The 24,787-nt window shown below is 37.3% G+C and overlaps 1 protein-coding gene across 1 annotated transcript; it reads left to right on the forward strand.

The window, feature by feature from the left end:
- Positions 1-1,372: 1,372 nt before the first annotated feature.
- On the forward strand, positions 1,373-21,418 carry NR1D2 (nuclear receptor subfamily 1 group D member 2). The gene is made up of 7 exons (XM_029940359.1): positions 1,373-1,636; positions 2,684-2,772; positions 4,637-4,781; positions 6,562-7,181; positions 9,317-9,502; positions 11,645-11,855; positions 18,029-21,418. The coding sequence occupies exons 1-7, from the start codon at positions 1,579-1,581 to the stop codon at positions 18,223-18,225; spliced, it is 1,506 nt and encodes a 501-aa protein (XP_029796219.1). The 5' UTR covers positions 1,373-1,578; the 3' UTR covers positions 18,226-21,418.
- The last annotated feature ends 3,369 nt before the right edge of the window (positions 21,419-24,787 follow it).

Genomic DNA, 24,787 nt, shown 5'->3' on the forward strand with positions numbered 1-24,787 from the left:
TGTATAGTTACTTAGATTGTTGTCAGAAATGCCCTGTTTTGCTTATGACTTCCTAGTAATGCTTTATGCTTTTTGGGGTCTGTCCATGTTATTAAATGTGAGCTTCAGAAAGTCAGAGAAGTAGGTCTTAAAAATACTTATGGCAGGCTTATTACCTGTAAATTAAGAGACACTGTGCACCTGCACCTAGGTGCTTATGGGCGAGGTGAGAAAGAGATGGAACCAGGTAAACAGTAGGTTTAAATAAGAGTTTAGGACAGTGATAGAAGAGATAATTTTACCTTTATATCACAGTGAAAAAGCCCATAAATGTTTGTTGATGATAGAGGAATGAGGAGAAGAAACCACAGATCTTGGCAGAAGAGATGAGAATTAATTGTTTGGCCTGGAATTTGGAAAAATAATATATTTGGCTATGAGATTACTTTTGGAGCATTTTGTATCTTTGAGGGAAGGTGTTTGAAATTATACCCTAAAAATAATTTTAAGTTTTATTTCTTAACCTGGGAGGTTTACAGTCTCTAAGGTGACAAGGCCAGTTTTCACAGGGGTTGTGGAGGTTATATTGGTGAAGTTTTGAATAGTATTTTGAGAGTAGCTCTGTGGAGAGAGGATTGGCATCAGCCTTCATGTTATTCCCTTATAGCGTACATTCTTTCAGCCTTTTTAACATTTGTTGTAAATAGAAGAACAAGTGGCGAGTCTGGATTTGTTAAGAGCTGTTTACAGGTAAGTGTGTCTGCAAGTCTAGTGGCAGAAACAGGCGGAGAAGGGAGACCGTGGAACTGGTGATTAGTGAATAGTCGTAGAAGTCTTCAGTATCAAAACAGATTCTCGTAGCAATAGGATGAAAGGTTCCCCATTTTGACATACATTACCTGGAGTTCCAAGTGTTACATCTGTTCTTGGTTAACCTATGTTTTAGCCAAGTGTTGGGGGAGGCAAATGATGAAGTCATTGTTGCTAGGATTGTGTCATATAAAGGTATAATGAAGGAGGCAAGGAGCGGACCAGAAGTAGATTTCTTCATGGACAGAACAGTTTAATCTTTGTAGTCACTCAGGAAGATTTTTCATTCCTTTTAGGAAAAAACTGGAAAATGAAAAGCTTTAGGTTCAGATCTTTGTGTGTTCAGGATAACTAAACCAGTGAGACCCTTCTCATTTTTTGAATCAGTGGAAGTGATATGTTTTTGAACTTTGTGGAAGCAGGAAGAATTAAATAGTAAGGAAATGTTACTTTCTCCTTTTTGGGTAAGCTGACATTTAGTCCGCAGCCTGTTTCTAAGGTTAATGACTTTCCTATTTAGATTTCAAAAAACAGAAAACATATTGTGCACCTAATTAATCTGAATTCTCCCGTCTTTTTCTAGGAGGTGTGATTGCCTATATCAGTTCTTCCAGTTCAGCCTCTAGCCCTGCTTCTTGTCACAGCGAGGGTTCTGAGAACAGTTTCCAGTCCTCCTCTTCTGTTCCATCTTCTCCAAATAGCTCTAATTCTGATAACAACGGGAACCCCAAAAATGGTGATCTCTCCAGTATTGAAGGCATCCTGAAGAATGATCGCATAGATTGTTCAATGAAAACAACCAAATCCAGTGCACCTGGGATGACAAAGAGTCATAGTGGTGTGACAAGTAAGTTACTTTAGTTTTCAAGGGTTGGTGCCATTAGTTGCAGGTGGGACTTATTTGATCAGTTTTTCATTTGAGTGTAATTTCACCCTCTCTGGGTAATCACAGTTTAGCAGTTAGAGAAGAAATTAGTCATGATTTTAAAAGTTACAGCTTAGGGGCTGCCATAATTGGTTCTTGACACAGAGGAAGGTATGTGGTTATGCGCCCTGCCTCTGTTTCCTCTAGGGTACCTCCTTCTGCCACATTTTCACAGTTGCCTTTCTTCTTGACTCTTGGTACTGAATCTAGTTTCTAGAATGGAGTACTTACTCGTTGTAGGAAGGGGTTTGCTTTCATGAAGTTGGAGCTAGGAACATTTGGAATTAGAAAACAAAGCAGCATTGGGATAACCAAATGAGTGGTGGAATTTGGACCCCTGAGTGAGTGTGGAGGTAAGACTGGCTGATACAGGGGAGGACTGGTGCCTGTAGGTGAATTGAACTCAGTATTGTACAGCGGCCTGTGGAGACATCTGTTCACACCTTCTGCCTATTGGCTTTTTTGCCTGACTTTTTAATTCTTACCTAGGAGAATTGTTTTTAGTTCTGGTTGCATATATGGTGTAAAAGTAACTCTACACTTACAACATTTCAGTATTTGCTTAAAATCATCAGGAAATGAAAAAAGAAGCTCTCAGATATTTTTAGCCCAGTCCCATAAATTGTATTTAAAGTTTACTTATTTGAGAGAGAGCGAGCAGGGGAGAGGAAGAGAATAAATCCCAAGCAGACTCCGTGCTATCAGTGGCAGGATGCTTAACCAGTTGAGCCACCCAGGTGTGATTTAAAAGAACACTAAGATTTTTTTTGATTTGTTAATTTAGTGTAAAGATTTTTTTTTGATTTGTTAATTTAGTGTAAAGATTTTTTTTGCACTATAAAAGTAGAATGTGTATCTTTTTAAGGTACTTACAAATTGAATAAAATAAACTGGAGTCAGTTGGAAAGAAAACAAATTAGTTGAAGTTTTTCTTCCAGCTTTATACTTGTTTGTCTGTTTGTGTCTTAGAATTTAGTGGCATGGTTCTACTGTGTAAAGTCTGTGGGGATGTGGCATCAGGATTCCACTATGGAGTTCATGCTTGTGAAGGCTGTAAGGTAAGCTACTGATTCTGGGAATAAGGAAGTTGGGAATTAGGCTTTTCAATTTCCACAACTGATAACCTGGGATGATGAGAGAAGTCAGCAGCTACTCTTAAAATTTTATGCCTTTTATATAGTATTTAAACATAACTTGTTTTGAAAAATATATTCAGCAGTTAAAGTATTTCTTTTTTCTTTAGGATTTTGATCAAAATAAGTTATCTCACTTAAACTTAACTAGGGTATGAAACCGAGTGCACAAATGTGTATTCTTTAATGAGTGAGGCACTGTTCCACGTGGTGGGGAAAGAGCAGGGAGTAAAACAGACCAGGTATTGCTGCCTTGCTGGAACTGAGTTTCAACCAAGCTTTGAATAGGTCTCCTCAAATACGTTGACATTCTGATAGGTCAGATATGAGGAGTTGGGAATAATTCCTAGTAAAAATGTGGTATCTTCAGAAGTAATGCCAAGGGAGTAAATGAATCTTGAATGTAAACTGATCACTTGGGAAACCTCATTTTTAAGTTCAGTTGAATATTTCTTGGTTAGAGGGTCAGCTAATTCCAAGTGAGACAGTCACTACCTCCGACTTATATCCAGGGAATCTTTCTCTCTTTTTTGAAAATCTGGCCCAGTTCTTTTCCTGAGTATCAAAAATTAACATGGCCAAAGACACTTGCTCTTGCTGTTTTCTGACTGAAAGCCAGAATCAAGAATACAATTTGGCAAGATACGATGGGTGAGCAAGATAATGAATATACATGATGGAATAAGACATATTTTCTAGGGTTGCTCTGAATGAATTTTGAGTTTGGTAGCCCTTAATGGCTGGGTCATTTCACAATACTAGTCAGTATTTTATATACAAGACACATTTTCCCACTGTTTTAAACATTCTGTAAATACTATTTTATTCTTTTAAAAATTTTTATAAAAATGTGAAGTAGTTGTAGAGCTGGCATCACTCTCCCTTTATGACTAGAGAAACAAGAGTATAAGCAAATGAGTCTAATTGTGTATCTTTGATAAATACACATAATTGTTCCATACCCTTTTAGAGATATGTCTAGTTTAGATATTCTGGTGTCTATGTATAATATTGCAGTAATAAAGTGTAAAAATGTTGTATTTCAAAATTACTAACATAGATTCATGAAATGTGTGGTTATGATACTCAAGGAAACTGCAATTTAAAATCTTGGTAATTGTGTTCTTCCTGGGAACGTGAAACCGGAGATCTCTGAAGACCTATCACATAGCATGTGCTTAAATTGTGTAGTAAAGGTAGTTATTTGTAGCCATGTAGCTGGGAACTATCTTTCCTTGGATCATTAGTTGCTCTGTGGGTGTGTGGTGTCACACGTTCCGATAGCTGACAAGTTGCCAGGAATATCTGGCACTTCTAAGTAGACCTTGAATGAATGATCCAGGAAAGACCCAGCTCTATTAATGTAATCCTTGGTTTTAGCGAGGGAATGATAGCTATGGAACCATTTCTCTGTCAACTCTGAAAATCAGTCATTCATATTTTAAGAGTTTTGGGATTTGTATGTGATTAAAGTTTGGGCTGGAAAATGTGACTTGTAGCAGGGGCTGGTAACAGGGTAAAGTGTAGTAAATAGGTGCTTGGTAAGCTCCAAGATTCCCCAAAGGAAAGAAGCAAAAGAAGAGTTTTGTTGGGCTAGTAGGCATAGGTGCTTATTAAAACCAGTTAGAATCCAGCTAAATTCTGTGTGTCAGTGTTACATATGCCTGTGTTCTAAATGCAGATTATTCCCAGGTAGCTAGTAAAATACTTGTTAGTTGTGAGGGGGTGTGCTTATAAGGAGTTCTTCTGGATGTTTTTAAATGGATGAGTCCATCTCCTTTGTTCTTAGGGTTTCTTTCGGAGAAGCATTCAGCAAAACATCCAATATAAGAAGTGCCTAAAGAATGAAAACTGTTCTATAATGAGAATGAATAGAAACAGATGTCAGCAGTGTCGCTTCAAGAAGTGTCTGTCTGTTGGAATGTCAAGAGATGGTATGTTCCCACTTTAGCAAGCACTCTTCTTAAAACATACAGAGCGAGGCTTTTATTCCTCAGCATAAACCAGACCTGCAGGCCAGTTATCACTGGCCATCTTGTGCTTAGAGTGAAGCAGATTTTAGAAAACACATTTTTATACTTTGTAAGATGCCAAATTCATTAAAGTTAAATTTTAGTATTATCACCCTGGAAACAGCTTTAGCTCTCTTTTTTGGGGGGCTTCTTTTAAAGATTTTTTTTGTATATAGTTTGAATACTTTTGTTTCCAAAAAAAAGAATTCATTTTTCTTCATATAGGCTTGGCTCTTTCTCCTTGATTTTTTAGCATTTCTGAGGAGCCCATTTCTCCTATGTGAATTATCTCTATGACTTTATCAGCTCTAAGATGATAATGTGCTTTTTAGGGCATAGGTCTGAATATATTGAAAGGAGATGCAAAATTGAAAGAAAACAGTAGGGTCTAGAGTGGAGGTGGTTGCTAAATTCTGGCATGATCCATTCCCATAAAAAATAAAAGTTAATTTGCGGGACTGTTAGTATTTTCTGTGGATGACATCACTGGAAAATTTGACTCTTATTATGCTTAGGGAAATCGCATTTGGAAAGTCTCATTTGGTTCTAAGTAACATATCAGAAGAGTATGAAGTTTTCAGAGGGATTAGTTTAGTAGGATTAATTAAGAATTGCTGAGAATGAACCTGATATTTATCTAGGGAAGGGTCACTTATGGAATCCCTTAGGTTACTCTAATATATTACATAAATACTGTTTGTAATGAGGAGCTTCTTGAGTAGTGGCTTTCAGCAACTGATGTTTGGGATTTAATTTGCCTGAAATTTTTTTTTATATTACTAGAAATGCTAATACAAAGTTGGTGGATATTGTGATTTCCACAAAAGAACAAAAATAGCAATCATTTCTATGGAGGGAGTAGTCGTAGAGTGAAATGTGGTAGAATTGTCCACTATAGCAATAATGTCAGAGGCTGCAATTAGATTAGGAAGGCTTTCTTGCCAGGTATATTGAATTTTTATTGTCTCTGTATAAATATTAGACTAGAAAGCTTTTCTGTCCGTCAGGATAGGAATGTTGGAGACAGTACACATTTTAAGACTCACCTCTAAAATAATGGAGGATGAATTATTTAATTTTTATTTATTGATTTTAATTAAAATCCAGCAACTTTTCAATAATTGCATTTCTCTTGATTGTGCTTATTTTTTAATTAAAAAAAATTTTTTTTTAAGATTTTCTTTTTTAAGAAGCCGGAAAAGGAGAGATCAAACCATTTAATAGTTGGGTCTTGAGAATAGGGTTACAGAATGAATTGACGAAGGTCACTTGTTCAAGGAATGCTTGTACCTGCTAGGTTCCATTTAACATGAATGTCTGTATGTAGCTGAATGCCATGTGCCTTCTTAAGAACAGAACCTTCAGCCTTATAATAGGTGCTGTGTAGTAATGCCGACTGCTTCAAACTGTGATTTTCATTAGTTAATTTCAGATTTCTTAGATTGCCTATAAAATACCCAGGACCTAATAAATCTTCTCTTAGCTTTGTTTTGCAAGAAAAATGGAAAGATTTTCCCTTCTACTTCTTATGCTATGTCAAAAACATAACCAGCAAGTGTAGAATAATTTGAGCCAGAGACCTACATATATTCTTTACTTGTATCACTAGTGGCCATAGCTATCAGAGGTTATTTTGTGATATTCTTTGGTATAAACAGGTCTTTTTTAGAATATAGACACTAAATATTTTTTTCTTCAATAGCTGTTCGGTTTGGTCGTATTCCTAAGCGTGAAAAACAGAGGATGCTAATTGAAATGCAAAGTGCGATGAAGACCATGATGAACAGCCAGTTCAGTGGTCATTTGCAGAATGACACATTAGAACATCATGAACAGACAGCCTTACCAGCCCAGGAACAGCTGCGACCCAAACCCCAGCTGGAACAAGAAAACATCAAAAGCTCTTCTCCCTCTTCTGATTTTGCAAAGGATGAAGTGATTGGCATGGTGACCAGGGCGCACAAGGATACTTTTATGTATAATCAAGAGCAGCGAGAAAACTCAGCAGAGACCATGCAGCCTCAGAGAGAACGGATTCCCAAGAGCATGGAGCAATATAATTTAAATCATGACCATTGTGGCAGTGGGCTTAGCAGCCATTTTCCATGTAGTGAGAGCCAGCAGCACCTCAATGGACAGTACAAAGGGAGGAACATAATGCATTACCCAAATGGGCATGCCATTTGTATTGCAAATGGACACTGTATGAACTTCTCCAACTCTTATACTCAACGAGTATGTGATAGAGTTTCGATAGATGGATTTTCTCAGAATGAGAACAAGAATAGTTACCTGTGCAACACTGGAGGGAGAATGCATCTGGTATAGTGAAATCTTTTTTTTTTTCGCCCAATTTGCATCAAGGGAAACTTTGAAGGTTTTCTTTTATTTGGAGGGGAATATAGCAACTTCTGGGGCAGGGGTGGTGTCAGAAAACCTGAGATTTATACAATCTGTTTTGTACAATATTTTAGCTCAAATAGTTGTAATAAACATTGTTTGTTGAATGACCTAATCTGACACAGAACTAGGTACAGGCATGTGATTTGATTGATACTAGGATTGGTATTAGAATTTTATGCAAAATATGGATCATGTAGAATTGGTCCTTTTTTTTTTTTTTTAGATTTTTTAATGTTTATTTTTGAGAGAGAGAATATGACCAGGGGGAAGGTAGGGTGGGGGACAGAGAGAGAGGGAGACACAAAATCTGAAGCAGGTTCCAGGCTCCATCTTGAGCTGTCAGTACAGAGCCTGATGGGGAGCTTGAACTCATGGACCACAAGATCATGATTTGAGCCGAAGTTGGACGCTCAACCGACTGAGCCACCTAAAATTGGTTAATTCGTAGAAATACCTTTCAAAATATAAGTATTGTGATCAATCACTACCTTATTAGCTTTGGGATTTTTTCAAAGGGCTGATCAATTTAGCTTGCCAAAGTTAGTAGTCCTTTGATTTCTGTGGAGTTTTTTCTTTAACCATTATAGTGCAAAAAGTTTAGTATAGAACATGGATAGGTATTTTACTGTTTGAAAATTTAGGAATATTTTAATGCACTGGTTTCTAAGGATTTTCTCAGACTTTATCTTTGGAGATGAGTTAATATTATATAATTCAAGGTTTTTTAAAAGTGTTTTTATTTATTATTGAGAGACAGAGCATGAGCAGGGGAGGGCCAGAGAGGGGAAGACACAGAATCTGAAGGAGGCTCTAGGCTCTGAGCTGTCAGCACAGAGCCTAATGTGGGGCCTTTAACTCACAAACCATGAGATCATGACCTGAGCCAAAGTCAGATGCTTAACTGACTGAGCCACTTAGGGCCCCCCCCTTTTTAAAATTTTAATACAGTAGTCTACATGAAAGTACAGTATTTATATTCAGCCAAAATTTCATCAAAAACAGCAGTACCACCATTTCCAGTTTAAACCATGAGGTCCTTTGATAGTGCTTGGTATTTTCTATAGCCAGGTAATTAAAGCCTTCTATTTTCATTTTCAAAATAGCTGACTCTATCCCAATTCTTTTGTTAGGGAGTTTTCTTGTCATTTGTAAGTATTTGATTCCATGGATCTTAAAGGTGACCTTATATTTTATTAGACTTACTGGCTGCCTTAGGAGGGAAACGTCTGTAAGCATTTAGGTTCTAATTTTGTGGTATTCTCCATGGTTATAGAATCATCCCATTCCTGGATCGCCTATGGATTTAGCAAAAATTTAAAGACTGATTTTACTAATAGAGTATACAATGAGTTTCATAATTCTTTTAGTGTTCTTATACCTTCTTCGGCTTCCCAGTTTTTTCTCACCAATGCTTATTTGGAAAGTGCCTTTTGGATCTCCCATCATTGTTTAGTCATACCAGTGTTTATGAAATAAATGGTCAGTGACCTTTTTAAAAAAGTGAGGCATCTCACTATTTTTCCTTCTTTGAAATTATAACATTGTAATTGTGCTATTTAGAAAAAAGTGAGTTTGAAATACTAAATGGCGACTTGAGTTCTACGCCTGTGACTTCTAGCTGTATTTGGACAAATCATTATCTCTTAGAGCCTCTTAGAGTCTCATTTTCTCATCTAGGAAATGGTACTTCTATTATCTGCCATAACTAGTGAATAGGATTGACAATTGAGTATGTATGAATTTGTTTGAAAATCATAAAACCAGCATAAGGTGGCAGCAGTGTTACAAAATAAACTCTTAAACCTGTGCAACAGGTTTTTGAAATAACTTAGGCTACCTCTTTTATGAGAAGTTAATTGCTATTTAAACTAGGTTGCCACGAGGCTTTCTAACATAAGGCAAGTAGGTAAGAAGAGAAAATGTTCATATTAGTAGATCATACCTGTGTCTGAGAATTCTTTTCAGACTAGGGTTTCTAATGACTGAGATGCTACTTTTGAAGTGTCTTTGCTACCTCTCAAAATTGAAGACTTTTTCTGTTTTGTGCATACTAGGTTTGTCCAATGAGTAAGTCTCCATATGTGGATCCTCATAAATCTGGGCATGAGGTCTGGGAGGAATTTTCAATGAGCTTCACCCCAGCAGTGAAAGAAGTCGTGGAGTTTGCAAAGCGTATTCCTGGGTTCAGAGATCTCTCTCAGCACGACCAGGTCAACCTTTTAAAGGCTGGGACTTTTGAGGTAGGTTTTATTTATCTGGAATATTGATGCAGGGTCTGGGTAGTATTTTATTTTCATGTACATTTTCTTCTTTTCTAAGTAAGTATTTATAGTCCAGAGGCTGAAAGTACCAACAAAAGAATAATAATCTCAGGATCTTGGGAAGAGATGAGATAAAGCCAGAGTGTCTTAGGACTTGAAATGTAACTGCTATGTATTCCCAGAACACAGGCTTCATCCAGGTTGTAGTATTACTTTCAAGCGTGGACTACAGGCAGGTTCTGTAGAGTGTTATTAGATACCTCTTGAAAGCCTTGCCTAGTGTTTGAGCACAGAATACAAGGCGTAAATAGAATGTGTTTTTTCTCTTTAAGGAGATTATAGAATATTTGGGGGATGTGTGAAACATGTCTTATGTGCTACTTCATACTCTCTCAGCCTCCCCTCGTCCAGAATCTGTGACCACATTTTCTATTCCAGTTTCTCTTGCTCTGATGTATTCTGCCTGAGTGTGGGGCAGCCACTGTTGCCAACTGGAGTAGGACACAGAGTGCCTCTCTTTGTGCCAAGTTAGATGCCTCTGACCTGTCTTCCTCAGGAGTTTCCTGGTGCTGCTGAGGTGTGCCTCAGAGCTTACCTAAGCATTGTTCCAAAACGTAGGGTGGTAGGTGGGAAGTTGGTGTCTAGGGGGCCAGATCCAGTCAGCAGGGGAAGAGACCCAGGGGACGTTATTCTCTTCTCCCTGCTGGTCCCCTAAGACTGAGCTGTCAGTTGTGAATGATATTGAGTGGTGGCCAGCTCAGTAATACATCCTCTGAAATTTTCTCTCTTTCCTTCCTAGTCTCACTTCTTTTTTCCTTAATCTTGTTTTCATATGTGGTAGTGCACACCCCACATAAACTTTTGCCTTAGGCTCTATTTTCTGGGGCACATGGACTGGAAAGGAGGAGCCATACTGATTAACAAAATAGCTATGGTATAATTTAAAAGTAAAATCATTAGGTTAGGATTTTTCAACGTAAGGGAAAATATTAGAGTTAAGATTTAAACTCTGAATCTTAGAGGGATGTCAGTGATGAAGTTCAGTTTACCCATATTTGAGGTTGGGTGACTGGGGCTTAGAGAGGTGAAAAGATCTTTCTTTGATACCAATAAATTTATAACATAGGACCAGGACACAAATCCCAGACTCCAGAACTAGTATTCTTTCTACCTTGTGATTTGTCTTGGGATTCCTGTGTTCTAGAGTTAGAGCTGTCTTGGGGTGCTTGGGTGGCTTAGTGGATTGGTTTTAGCTCAGGTCATGATCTCATGGTTCATGGATTTGAGCTCCATGTTGGTCTCTGTGCTGATGGTGCAGAGCCTGCTTAGGATTCCCTCTCTCTCTCTCTCTCTATCTCTCTCTCTCTCTCTCTCTCTCTCTCTCTGTCTCTGTCTCTGTCTCTCTGCCCTTTCTCTCTGCCACTCCCCTGCTTGCTCACTCTCTCTTTCAAAATAAATAAAAACTTGAAAAAACCTGAATTTGAGCCATCTTCTTAAAAGTCTCATTCTCTTTTGGATTGTCTTGAGTAAAACAGGTCTTTGCGAGAATTGCAACGGGAAGGTGTTTGTTCAGTATTCCTCTGGTTTTGGGACAAGTATGTAGCATAGATGTCACTATTTTATATAGTGGAGGGAGTGCTGTCAGTAAGCAGTTGTTGATTTGTTTTGGATCTGAATTACAACTTGGTGTCTGGAACATTTGTTATAATTTTCTTTGTGTATTGTCTCTTTAGGTTAGGTTATGGTTCCTTGAAGTAGTCTAATTAGAGTTTATCTGCTACATTTGCCTTGGCTGCATCTGGTGTTTTGATGTCCCCAAGTGCTGCCGCACCATTAGCATGGTGTCCTTTTTGCATACGGTTTAGGGACCATATTAGAGTTTCAGAGAATTACAGGACTGAAATATTTTGCCACTGGTGGCTGGAATTTTTTTGATATGCTCTTTGGGATATTTATTGCTTTAGTAGAGAATTTGCCTTAAGGAAATGGTTTTGGGTAGAAATAAACTAAGTCTTTCTTTTATAACCTTCTTTTATATGTAGCATGTTTCTTAACTGACTTGAATACTGAATTGTTTCTTAGTACTCCTTCAAATACATTTAAGTCTTTTTCTTTTTGCAGGTTTTAATGGTACGGTTTGCATCATTATTTGATGCAAAGGAGCGTACTGTCACCTTTTTAAGTGGGAAGAAATACAGTGTTGATGATTTACACTCAATGGGAGCAGGGGATCTGCTAAACTCTATGTTTGAATTTAGTGAGAAGCTCAACGCCCTCCAACTTAGTGATGAAGAGATGAGTTTGTTTACAGCTGTTGTCCTGGTATCTGCAGGTAAGCAAGCCGGTTCAGAATTGTGCCTCACCTAGAATACAGTGACCCGGGGGGAGAAGATGGAACTCTGTTCCAGCAAGCTGTATAGAAGGCAAGAGGGCCTTAAGAAGATGCTACACTTTGTGAATCTGTTATTTTTGATAATTAATTTTCTAAATCATGACATTAGAAGACAGAAGTGCTAATAAAATGATGTTTAGATCGAGTCCTCCTATTTACCACAAAAGTCTTTGTCTTTAGCTTTTCATCATTTTTTTTTACAAGTCTAAACAGTTACTTTTGTGCATTTAATCTTTAAAACAGTAGGTTGTTCTGATATGAATCTATGTTTTAATCAAAATATGTGAGTTACTTAAAAATGTTAAAAGTAGCAAGATATAGTAGTGTGGTTTGTTACAAATACTGGTGATTTATGAGTAGACTTTTATTCCGCTTTGCCACTGCATTTTCTATGTGACTTGCATAAATAATTCTATTCTTTGGGTCTTGGTTTCCTCCTCCTGTGAAAGGAAGGGCTTGTACCGTATGATCCAGCTTGGGGTCTGGCACAGAATAGGTATTTAGTTACTGTTTGAATGAGTGATCAAGATTTTTGAGTCCTAACATTTAGTGTTTGTTAGTATGAATCATTGATGATTTCCAGTTTCCCAGCCACCTTGAATTTTTAGTATACTTATTTCTGACCAAAGTATTTCAATTTAGATAATAGCTATTAACATAATAGCAAATGGGAAATTGATACACCATGACTCTCCTGGGGATATGTAAGTACCAGCCATTTTTTGGTATCACTGATGTGACTTTAAAACATTTGTTGAGAATTTTAAAGTATTTTGATAGGGCTTAACTGTAAGTTTCACATTTGCTGCCTGCTGTGTAAAAGCCATTCTGTCAGGCATTGTGAGGATTATAATCCCTGCTTATGAAGCTAAACTGTAAATCAGTAACTCCTGAGGAGAGTAAGTTCTTTGTATATCTTAAAGGGCCTGTACATCAGTGATATAAAGATTTATGCCATTTAGAAGCATAACTTCTAATCAGTCTACCTGGGTAGCTAAAAATGCATTTATGATATGGAATAGTATGAAAGTACCATGCTAATAAGGAATACCTATTTCCTTAGTACCCGTGTAATTAATGTCCCTTGCACTTTACCTACCATTTTGCAGTCTCTTGAGAAATAATTATGAATAGTTTGAGTTGACATCAGATTAATAAGGCTATTATTGTGAAACGAAAGTAATCCATGCTTGTTTCTTTATCTGATAAATATGCCTTATGTGCTGGAGAAGGTAGAACAAGCATTAAGACACAAGCTTGCTTTCTAAGTATTTATGTTCTATTTGGAGAGATTGAGCTGATGCAGAAAGCTTTATGGTACAAAGCCATATGGTTCTGACTAAGGTAAGTAGGAGTTATAGAAAGGAAGATGAAATTACCTGAGCTTTGTGGGGAAGATGAAAGTGGAACTGGAGAAGGATCATTAGGTTTTCCCACAAAAAAGTGATGGAGCAGTTTGGGAAAGCACAAGATAGGGCATGGGCAGGTGGCCAAAGCCTGACATGTATATACATCAAGGAGGAAAGGGACTGAAGGCTTGTTAGTTAAAGGGACACCAGGTTATGGAATGACTACCGTGAGGAAAAATATGGGGCAGTGGGAAGGCACTGTAGGGGAGTGATCAGGCATGAACAAAGTGATGCTTTAACGTTAGTTGTGCATTTTTATCTTGGGTGGATGAGCCGAGTGAGTCTTTAGAGCTGGAGTGTCAGGTTGAGAGGCTGTTGAAATAACTTCAAGTAGGAGGCAATGGAGTGAACTCTCTGAAGTAGATGTGGTAGAGGAGGTGGAGGAAGGACGGTCTCAGAGAAGGTTCAAAGGGAGAAATGATGGCAGGGGAGTGAGGGGGAGCTCTGTGCCAGGAATCATGCTACTTCATTGATATTTTCTACCAAGAAGGGTGATTTTTTAAAAATAAGTTTTATTTATTTTCTTAAAAGTTTACTTATTTGGGAGAGAGAGCATGGTGGAAGGGCAGAGAGAAAGGAGAGGGGGTCCCAGGTAGGCTCAATGCTGTCAGCGCAGAGCCCCACTTGGGGCTTGATCTGAATTGTGGGATCATGACCTGAGCTGGAATCAAAAGTCCGACACTTAACTGACTAAGCCACCCAAGTGCCCTGCTTTATTTTTTTTCCCCTGATCTTAAGAATAATATAGGTTCTTTGCAAAAGCAGAAAATACTAAGATGAAAATAAAGATGGTAATATCACTACCAAAAAAGATCACTATCAACATTGGAGGGGGGTGTGTCTGTCTATTCACCAGTCCATCCATTTACCATTTCCTGCTTATTGATTTATGGTACATAAAAAAGTGTTTGACATACTAAGTGAAAAAGACTGACTATAGAAGAATAATGCATTCTTATTTTTGTTATGTCTGTATATTTGAAGGTACACAATCAACACATATACATACATAAATGTCATATATTTTAAAAAAGTATGTTGTTTTCACTGATAGTGTTCATGGAAGGCTTACACCTTTATCACCTAAAAAGGACTATTGTTATTGTTAAAGTAGAATCTAGACAGGTAAATAAAGTCTCTCCTTCCTTCTCCCAGCCTGCTTTCCAGAGAACTAGATTTGTAACCATCTCTCTTTGTAATTTTTCTGGTAGTTGCCCACCCAATTCTAAATACAGGGTAGAGGTGGATTTTTTATTGAGTAGATACAACTGAGAAAAGTATCTTACTTTTTATAAGTTTAATTTTTACAGTTTAATTTATTTAAAATTTTAATATCCTCACATACTTTTATCTTTCACTTTTACATAAATTTCTCAGTTTAGATCGAATCTTCTCCTTAGGGACACAGAATCGTTTTCCTCCATATCCTGGCTTCTTTAGCTATGCCATTTGTTTTACATTGTCAAGGATAAAAATATTTACATTCTCTTCTATAGGTGTGATTAGTTTCTGTGCTTCGTTTATCAGATGATTCTAAATATTGAAAATTAAAAATTGTACATTTATAGCATTAAGATTATGTGAATAGTACTCACAATACTCACACAGTGGGATTGAAATGGTAGACAAGGCAATGTAAATCTTGCCCTAAACCTCCACTACCCAAGGGGGGGAATGTTCCAAGTATCGGATAAAAATTGGATTCTTTATGTTCTCTATCAATTGCTTAGAACTCAGCAACATTATAGTTTGCTTTATATTTAAAATCACTTTTTGTTTTTCTTGGAACCTACAGTTGCCATCTGGGTTTTGTTTTGGTTGTCAGAAGAAATGCTAGTTAGTTTCTAGATCTCATTATATAATTTTATCCTCACAAAAGACTTCTGATGTGAGCTAGGATACGTTATCCTCAAATATAGATGAGGAATTTGAGTAACCAGAAAGGTTAAATAATTTGCTCAGGGTCGTGCATTTTTAAAAGTTGGCTGAGCATGCATTTGAACTCCTGTTAGTCTTTGAAGGTTCAAAGCCTTTCTGCTGTACTACTTGTTTACAGAATAGCTCTAGCTGCTAAGGGAGAGAGAAATCTCAAACATGATACTTGGCCTATGAGGTTAGAAGACTCTTGATACCATAGAGAAAAAGGGAATTATTCCTGAAAGGTAAATTTTTCTTGAGATTGTGTGACATGGCAGCAGTCATTCGCAGTTGAAGATGAGGGACAGGCGCATACTTCTGAGACCAGAGTTCGTCTAGAAATGGATTTTGGTTGTCCATGGGAGGAATTTAACTTCTGTCTTGTAGGAAGTGAATATGAATAGAGAAATTAAGTGAGCAGCACAGGCTTGGGAGAGGGATGAAGAACTAGCTAAGGAAGGAGAGGAGAGATGTAGCAGGAATTAAACTATACAAGTAAGTAGTATAGTATTTAGTACATCATTTAGAAGATAAATTTCCATTTCAATCTGTTATAATTTCCAGAACATTATTGTGTATGATCCAGCTAGATTTGTAGATAGATTATTTGGCCTTGATATCATGAAACCATGGTTGTAGAAATTGAGATTTTTACGAAAATTTAATACAGTTTACATTTTTAGGTATAGGAATCCATTTCCCTGAAGTTCTGAGTTGTATAGAAGCAGCCTAGGTCATCCCAACACAAAATACTCACTGAAGGACTTCTAATGCAAACACCTTCCTTACCTGTGTGTTTCTTTTTGTTTTTTTTTACATTTATTTCTGAGAGACAGACACACAGAGTGTGAGCAGGGGAGGGTCAGAGAAAGAGGGAGACAGAATTGGAAGCAGGCTCCAGACTGAGCTATCAGCACAGAGCCTGACAGGGGGCTTGAACCCACAGACTGTGAGATCATGACCTGAGCTGAGCCACCCAGGTGCCCCATTACCTGTGTGTTTCTTTCTTTGCCTATTTAGATTATTTTGCTTGTGGGGTTCATTGACATTCTTAACCAGTTGTTGGTATTGTTAAGTACTGATGCAAAGCATGTATTTTCTTCTTATAATAAGGGCCCTCTAAAGGAAGGAATTTTGGTTTGTGGTGTCCACTGCTGATTCTGTAGCATCTGTCACAGTAGCCACACACATTCAGTAACTGTTTGGTGAGGGAATTAATATATTGCAAGAATGTTAAAGAAAATGGTTACTTGAATATTAAAGGCAAATGTCCATTTGACCAAAGTCAAATGTCAAGAGGTCTTTTGTCCATGTAACAATTTGTCTGAAAACATGACCCCCTCCAACCAGTAGTCAACATTCAATTTGTTTCTTTTTCCATAAGAATTAGCACATAGTTGAATAATAATCGAAATTTTATTGAATGTAAGATAAACCTATTTTCATCATTTTTTTGTGCACTTAATCATTGCAGTGGCCTTCTTAGCTCCCAGTTACAATGCAGAGCCTCAGTATCCTTATAAAACATGAGTAAAGGGTTTGAATGGGCAGAGAATTTTGCTTCCTTGGCAGTGTCTTTCTAATTAATTACAACTCCCTGTGTTAGGAGCCTCTGAACATTTCTTGTGCATTACTGCCTCCTATTGTAAAGGGGAGAAATAGCCCTTGATGATGAAAAACAGTCTATGGGCAAACAACATAGGTTTGGCTAATTTTAAGATACTCTCCTTTCTTGTTGGTTTATACTAAATCATTAACACTTTGTATGATGAACTTAATAAACACAAAGTGAATGCTTGGGTTGTAATTAGGTAATAAAGTTGCATAGCATATTATCCTTATCACATAACAAATGACCTTAAAACTTAGTGGCTTTTTATCTCACAGTTTCTGAGGATTAGGAATATGGTGCGGCTTAGATAGGTACCTGTGGTTCACGGTTTGTTAGGAGCTTGTAGTCAAACTGTAAGCGGGGCTGTGGTCAACTATGAAGGCTTAACTAGGTAAGGATCTGCTGTTTCTAGGCGTATTCGTGTGGTTGTTGGCAGGATACATTTCCTTGCAAGGTGTTGGGCCGAGTGCCTTAGTTCTCTGCTGGCTGTTGGCTAGAAACCACCGTCAGTTCCTCAGCACCTGGGACATTCCATCGGCAACTCACAATGTGGCATCCGGCTTTTCTCAGAGCAATTGAGCAAGAAGAGTATGCTAAAGATGGAAGTCAGGTGTTTTGGTTTTTTTTGTAATCTATTTTATTTGTTAGTAGTGAATCAGTAAATCGCCCACTCAAGGGGAAAGGGATTCAAGGGCATGGATACCAGGATGAGGGAGTCATTGCTGGCCATTTTAGAGGTTGCCTGCCACACATGGTAACATACAAATGTGGAAATATTCCAAATAAAGTAAAATTCATATTTGTAAACCACATTATTCATTATATTTCCTCATTGAGAAGCAGTTGAAATTAGCAAGTTGGCATCTAATTTTAAAAATCAGAACCTCTAGTTTTGTGAAAAAAATACTAAGCATTAAAGAATTTTGATTTATCAAGCTTACTGTGTGATGTATACCTTAATAATATAATCAATAGTTACAAAAATTTGCCATTGGGATTTACAAAATGTTGTCAACTATCTTTTGCCTTTGTTCCAATGTATAAAACTTTGTTTTAATTTCATTAATTAGATTGACAAGCAAGAATTATATTTAATGTTTTCTCTTAATTGATGTTTATCTTTATGTTGTTAATAATGTGTTCTCTATTCATGTCTCTCTATTCCTTACCATTAGATCGATCTGGAATAGAAAATGTCAACTCTGTTGAGGCTTTGCAGGAAACTCTCATCCGTGCACTAAGGACCTTAATAATGAAAAACCATCCAAACGAGGCCTCTATTTTTACAAAACTTCTTCTAAAGTTGCCAGATCTTCGGTCTTTAAACAACATGCACTCTGAGGAGCTCTTGGCCTTTAAAGTTCACCCCTAAGGCCTTTGTTTATTTAAATATGAACTGACTTATGCTAACTGTACATTTTGTGCTAAAATGCTTATTTATATGTGTATACCATATGTGGAGATAGAAAAGACCTTTAAGACAATACAAGATTGTAGGCTGTCTCTGTAATCATGCAGTAGCTGTTTGGATTGAGGTTTCTCCAGCCATGGTTAGACATTGACCGCATTTCCCCTTTAGACCAATCAGCTGTGTCACACTTAAACTGGAGAAGTTACACTGAATTATAGTCACACTGAATGTTAGACTTTTCATCTGCCAAAACCAAAAACCATTTTGATCTCCCTGTGGTATAAATATAACGCACAATCACAAGTATATGAGGACTTAAAAATTAACCTTTTGTGGTAGAAATTCTGTTGTATGAGGAAAACTTGATTTCACCACAAGACCATTTGATCTGGTAATTGGAGACACTGAGCAGGTTAGTGAAGAGCGCTGCATGTGTGTAGTTTGCTCGACCACTGTTAAAGTGTCTGATCCTGGGCAGGTGGGTTGGTTGTGGAAAATGAAAATTGATAGTGTTCTCAGTGCCCCACCTCACAGATACTAAACAATGTCTATAAAGCATATTTACCTCTTGGGAGATAGGCACTATGTAAATAAGGTAACATTTTTGTTATAGTTTTCATAATAATAATCTCTTATTTCTAAATATTTCTGAGAAATCATTTCACAGTCCACACCAACCTATAATTCAGGGTTCCTACATATGTGTGGGGATATCCTCTTGGCACACACATATTCAAAGTTTATGGGTACATCAGATACATAGTATGTGTATATAATATCTGTGTGAACATAGTTATACACAAACACATTTCTTCACAATATTTTAAACTGTGAAGAACTTTATCATTCAATAAACTTAAAATAAGACGTGTCAAAGATTCAAGTGAGGTGCATTTTACCTGTTGATGACATAACCATTGCTTTAAATGTTTAGACAATAGAATATTGAATTTATGCTCTATTTTTATTTAAGCAGCACTTAATGTAAAAGTACAACAGGCAAGGGAGTCCAAATTTCAAAAAATATGTATTTTAGAGTTCGTCTTTGATAGATCTTTGGTTCAGGGTACTAGTCGTTTGAAAGTTCATTCAGATTTTTACCTTGTACTAAAAAAGGTTACATTGCCCCTTATACACATGCTGCAGCTTGATGATAAAGATTTTGATCGTTTTTGGAGAACCAATCAATGTTTAAGAAAACCGTCTAATATGTTGGCTGTGCGTGTGCGTGTGTGCATGTGTGCACAAGTGTGTTCCGAGTCCACTCTTCTTTTCCTAAATAACACTACAGGGATTTTATCAAATTAGATTTAATCTAGAATTTGAAAAACATCATTTGGTGTGTGTGACCTACAGGCTTAGAAATGGTACAGAGACATTTCATCCACATTTCTAATATTGGGTTTTATTAAGTAGAGAAGACCAGCCTCTGTTGATGGCAGTGGGAGAAATAGCCAAAAGTGAGGATTTTTATGTATGTCTTTCTGTTTCCCTGGAAAATTAAAATTAATTGGAATTTTTTGGAAAAGATTGCCTTCTGTGTAATTTTGGGATTATATAAAACTGCAAGAATGGAAAGAGCCTGCTTTACTATACTCAGCCTGTGACTTTCCTGATATGTGAGCAGAATGCCTTATTTTGTATCTTGTTTAACTTGTTGCTACTGGGACTTGAATTTCTGTGGCACTTGTTAAGTAAGTTAAAAAAAAAGAAGTTAAATCCTCTCATTATTAAAGAGGAAAGGTGATGGTGATGTCTGTAATACAATATAAACCATAATCGTGATTTACCTTACATTGGTAAGACTTTTATGGGATATACAGTATAGTTTTTGTGAATTATTTACATGATAGCATTATCTTTTTATAATTTTTTTCCTATGATAAATGCATAGTTTTCTTCTATGGGGAATAGAAACGGCTTTTTGAAGTAATCCTGAAAACCTCAAAGATCATGTTTATTCTTAATTTTTGCCTTTTGCATAAGCCTCTTTATATAACATGTTATCTTTAAAACAATTACTGTCTTTAGGAATGTGTAACCAGAGGTATGTTAGTATTGCTTATAAAACTTTAGTTAGGTTCAATATATACATGTATACATCTATATATAGGTATGTAGGTTCGCATTTTGTCTTGTAAAATTTTATTTGAACAAATTCTTCCTGTAGGTAATGGGAAACAAAATTAATAGTTCATATGCCACTTGTAGCATCTCTATATTTGAAAATAGCCCAATATTAAAACTTCTAAAATTAAACCAGCAGCCTATTATAAGCACATTCTTTGATTGAGTCATTGGGTATAAACTTACTAAATGTGGAGAAGACAACCAGTTTGGGAAATTTCTGAGTTGGTGGGACACTGCTGATTAATTGATAATGTACTGTATGAATTAAGTGATGCTTTAACTCTGATTTTACATTTTAAAGTTAAAATGTGGGCATTATGTCAGCAAACTTAAGGGCATTATGTCAGCAAGCTAAAACATTTTCTTTTCTGTGCTTTTAATGTATCTCTTTACATGATCTGAGAGAGGATTCAAGCTTTTTAGAGAGAAATAGCTGAGGGAAAGGGGAAACATCTTCTTGAGTTGAAGCTTTTCCTTAATGGCGATGGTTTAATTACAGATAAAACTAGAAGGCAATTTCAGTGGATTAAGTGTATAGCTTTTGTATCTACATTTCAAGAAATTACCATTGTTAACTTGATAAGAAATGATTTATTTTATGTAAACATCATTGCAAAGCAAGGTGTAGAAGCTCAGCTAGATTTATTACTGTGCACGAGAGTAAATACCTATCTCAATTATTCTTTTCTTTTTCCAATATAAAGTTTGCTGAATGTACAAGAAGAGTTTATCACTTAGGATATAGAATTTTTTTAGGGGTTGGGGGGATGAGATCTGTCAGGAAATCACCTATAAACAAAGATTGTCTTGATTTGATTCAAAACGTAAAACTTGAAGCTATTCTTGAACTAACGTGGAAAAATAAAATGGCTATTGTTTTAAAAACGATAGAAATATATTGTCAAGATATGAATTACATTTATTTTCTACAAACTTAATTGATGAGGACATGGGTAATATCTTCATGTTTCTGAAAAGTAATCTGTACATGGGGGGAGGGGATAATAAAATTATTTCTAACCAACTGTGGTTTTTGGTATCTTTTTATCTTGATGTTTTTGTAAGACTCTAACTTTCCTACTTTCCCTTGAGCACAGATGTCTTACCTAAATCTCTGATTCAGCATAGGGGAATGTATATATGCAGGGCTCCTTTTAAAAGATTTTAGGGACGCCTAGGTGGCTCAGTTAGTTAAGCATCTGACTCTTAGTGTTGGCTTAGGTAAGGATGTCCCGATTCATGGGTTCTAGCCCCACATTGGGCTCTGTGCTGACTGTGCAGATCCTTGCTTGGGAATGTCTCTCCCTCTCTCTTTTCCCCCCGCCCCCCCCAAAAAACCAGTAAAAAGATAGTAAAAGACTTTAGTTTGTTTAGAGAGTCCAGTAAGGATTGTTGCTGTTTTCTATAATGCCAGATAAATAGTGGTTTGCTGTATCTGGTAAGATAATCTTCCTTAGAGATGGTAAGAGAGGAAAGGGGTCCTTGATCTAGCCAAGACTCAGCCTTGGCCATGAATGGGATAGGGTACCTCAAGCAGGATCCCTACCCCCTTTCTCCTTTCCCCTTTCCTATGATGTGTAGCCATTCGGGCAAGGTCCCTGCAGTTGTTTTCCAGGCTAGTAATACCCACTACTTCTCTGTGGATATTAATTGATACTAGGTGGGAGAAATGGGCTCCTTGATTAAATAAACTTGGAAATGAAGGGTTAACAAGGTTCCTGAGATGTCTTTATGTCAGTCCTGTTCATGAGCAAGTGTGTATCAGGAGTGTTTTTAGGAAGTGTTTAGTGGAATGCAGTTTTTCCCAAACTTCTCTGCCAAGTGGGCTCTCCCTGCCCTTTTTTCTGTGTTGAGCACTTGTTGGGACTCCTTGGAAGGTCTGATTTCAGGAGAAAAAAACCTTGGCCTCCTTTGGTTGTTAAGGATATTGATCACATTCTGTGGATTATTGTACACATTTGTAATTTGCCTTCTTTTTTGCACAGTATAAGAAACCGCTCCTAAATAAAGGTGTGGTTGATGGAAAACAAAATAGATTAAATTCCTTTTGAATGTTGGAAGTGCTGCCTGTGAGTAAATGAGTAAAGACAGCCAATTTATGGATCTGGTTTTAGTTTTCACATTCACTTGGGCCTATTAAAATTTGTCACATTTGCTTTTCTTAATCCTCGGTCATCTAAAGGTTTAGTTAACAACTATGGCCTCTCTTCTAGTAGCTGCGTCAGAGTTGGTGGAGGAACCAAAAGGGCAGTCTTGCGAGGAACTCACAACCTTTCCAGAATGTTTTCTGTGGGGCACAGTCCCAGGAATGTAAAGCTGGTCTCAAAATTAGCATTTCCCAACATTTTAATATACATTACTAAAGAGGATGAGGTCATTTAAATAAGACTCAAATACCTGGGTAAAAATGGTGTTTTTAAATACTGTGTTTTCTCCGGTTTCCTATTGATGTCCACAGAATTGAATATGATCTAAAAATTTTCTAAGATAAGTTCTGTGCTTTTCCTTGTCAACAGTTTCACTTTTCCCTCAATTCTCCTTACCCTTAGTCCTCCTGCCTCATTACTTTGTTGCTTTGCTTGTAAGTTTTCATGTATTTTCCCCCCTCTACAATAGCTATTTCATTTCCTGTTCAGGTTCTGCAGTTGAATGCAACTCAGGTAGTTTCCAAAGTGGAAAGCACCTACGCTTTCATGCTCTCTTGATCATCTTTTTGTTCCTTACATTTAGGCTGCTCTATGATGTTTTATCCAACAAGACTTTTGAAGAATAAACTGATGGTTTAGTTATTCATCGTACACATTTATTGAAGTTGTATGTCTCAGGAATTTTTTTAAGATCCAAATGCAAAATGAGTTTCCTTGAAAACCCAGGGCACTAATCCAAACGGAGTTGTGGAAGTTGTGCACACATGGAGGAAATGGCCACCAACCATAGCATCTCAAGTAGTAATTGCCAGCAAATGCTGTTCCAGCCATGAGATGCTGGAGCCAGCTTATAAGGTCTCTTGAGGTCTCATTGTTCCATTTCCAGGAATTTACAGAGCTGGTTGTTAGAAACAGCCATTATTAAAAAAATTATATAAGCTTGCAACTGAATTCTATTGGAGCAGATAATGCTCAAAACACCCCTAGTTATTTTACATTTTACTGTTATTTATGTTTTTGAGGCTCCATACCTTTATTTTTATTTAAAGAAAATGTGCCTGCACATCTCTACCCCACTCTGTAAGTGATGGCACATTGGTAGCTCAAAACTGGCTGTGGTAGGATTATTTATAATATGGAAAGCTCCAAATGCTAGGACTCAGAGCTTGATTTATTGTATTTTTGGTTGTCTGGATTTAGGAAAGTGATGGAGAAAGTGAATGCAAATTACACTTAAAAGTGCCCCATGCCTGGAGCCCTTAAACACTGCAAATAGAAAATTGACAAAATAGTCCAGTATTTGAAAACTGATTCAGCAAAGAAGTTGGTCGCATCAATGGTAAATCAAGCTCTGACATAATTTTTGTTTTATTAATATACTTAAAACATCAACATAAATGTTGATGCACTTGGGTGTCAGCTGCAACTTCAGCAAAAATAATGGAATGCATTCTGTGAAAAATTAATTCGTTAATGGAATTTATGGTAAAGAGTATTGTAGGATTTGTAAAAGAAATAATATGTACACACAGCATTCATAAACACACATTCAGTAAAGATAATACACACACACATTCATAAGGTATTTTCCCTCAGAGTGGTAGTTAAATGTTTACCAGCACACCAGGTTAACCCCAATTCTGTTTCCTAAAGGAAACCAAGGCTCAGAGAGTGTAAGTAATCTGCTCGAGGTCACACCGCTGCTGAGTGGAGGGTTGGGCCATGAAACCCAGATGTTTGGGCAGAGGGTTTGCCCTACGTCTAAGTGAGGAGCACTGGGCTTGGGGTCTTCCTGGCAGAGTGGTTTTAGCGAGTCTGCTCTGGTCTGTATATACATGTCGAGCTTCTGTTCACGGGTTTGGGGATGGATAGAGGGGAAGCTCTTTAATCAAGGATTCAGTGCATAATGTGAGTTTGCTGTTATCCTCCAGCCCCTACATAAAATTTCTCTTATGCGTAAGAAGCCTCAACTACTTCAAGTGGTTGCAAGACTAAACGAGCTGTCAACAAGGAGCTGCAAACAGCGAAGTCCTATACAGACACGAGGTAATTGTTTTTCCTTAAGAAATGCAGGAAGTAGTCTCCTGGGGGTATTGAGTGTGGAAAGCTGGGCCCCTGAGGAGGTTCTCCTGGGGTCAGTCTCCGGGGTGCTGTCATTGGCGCCCCAGGGCTGGGAGGTGGCAGTCTCCCAGGTAGGCCCTTCTCCGCGGGGAGCTGCTCTGACAGTGAAGACTGTGGTCACCTCA

The sequence above is a fragment of the Suricata suricatta genome, chromosome 5, assembly GCF_006229205.1.
Source record: "Suricata suricatta isolate VVHF042 chromosome 5, meerkat_22Aug2017_6uvM2_HiC, whole genome shotgun sequence".
Taxonomy (NCBI): Eukaryota; Metazoa; Chordata; class Mammalia; order Carnivora; family Herpestidae; genus Suricata; species Suricata suricatta.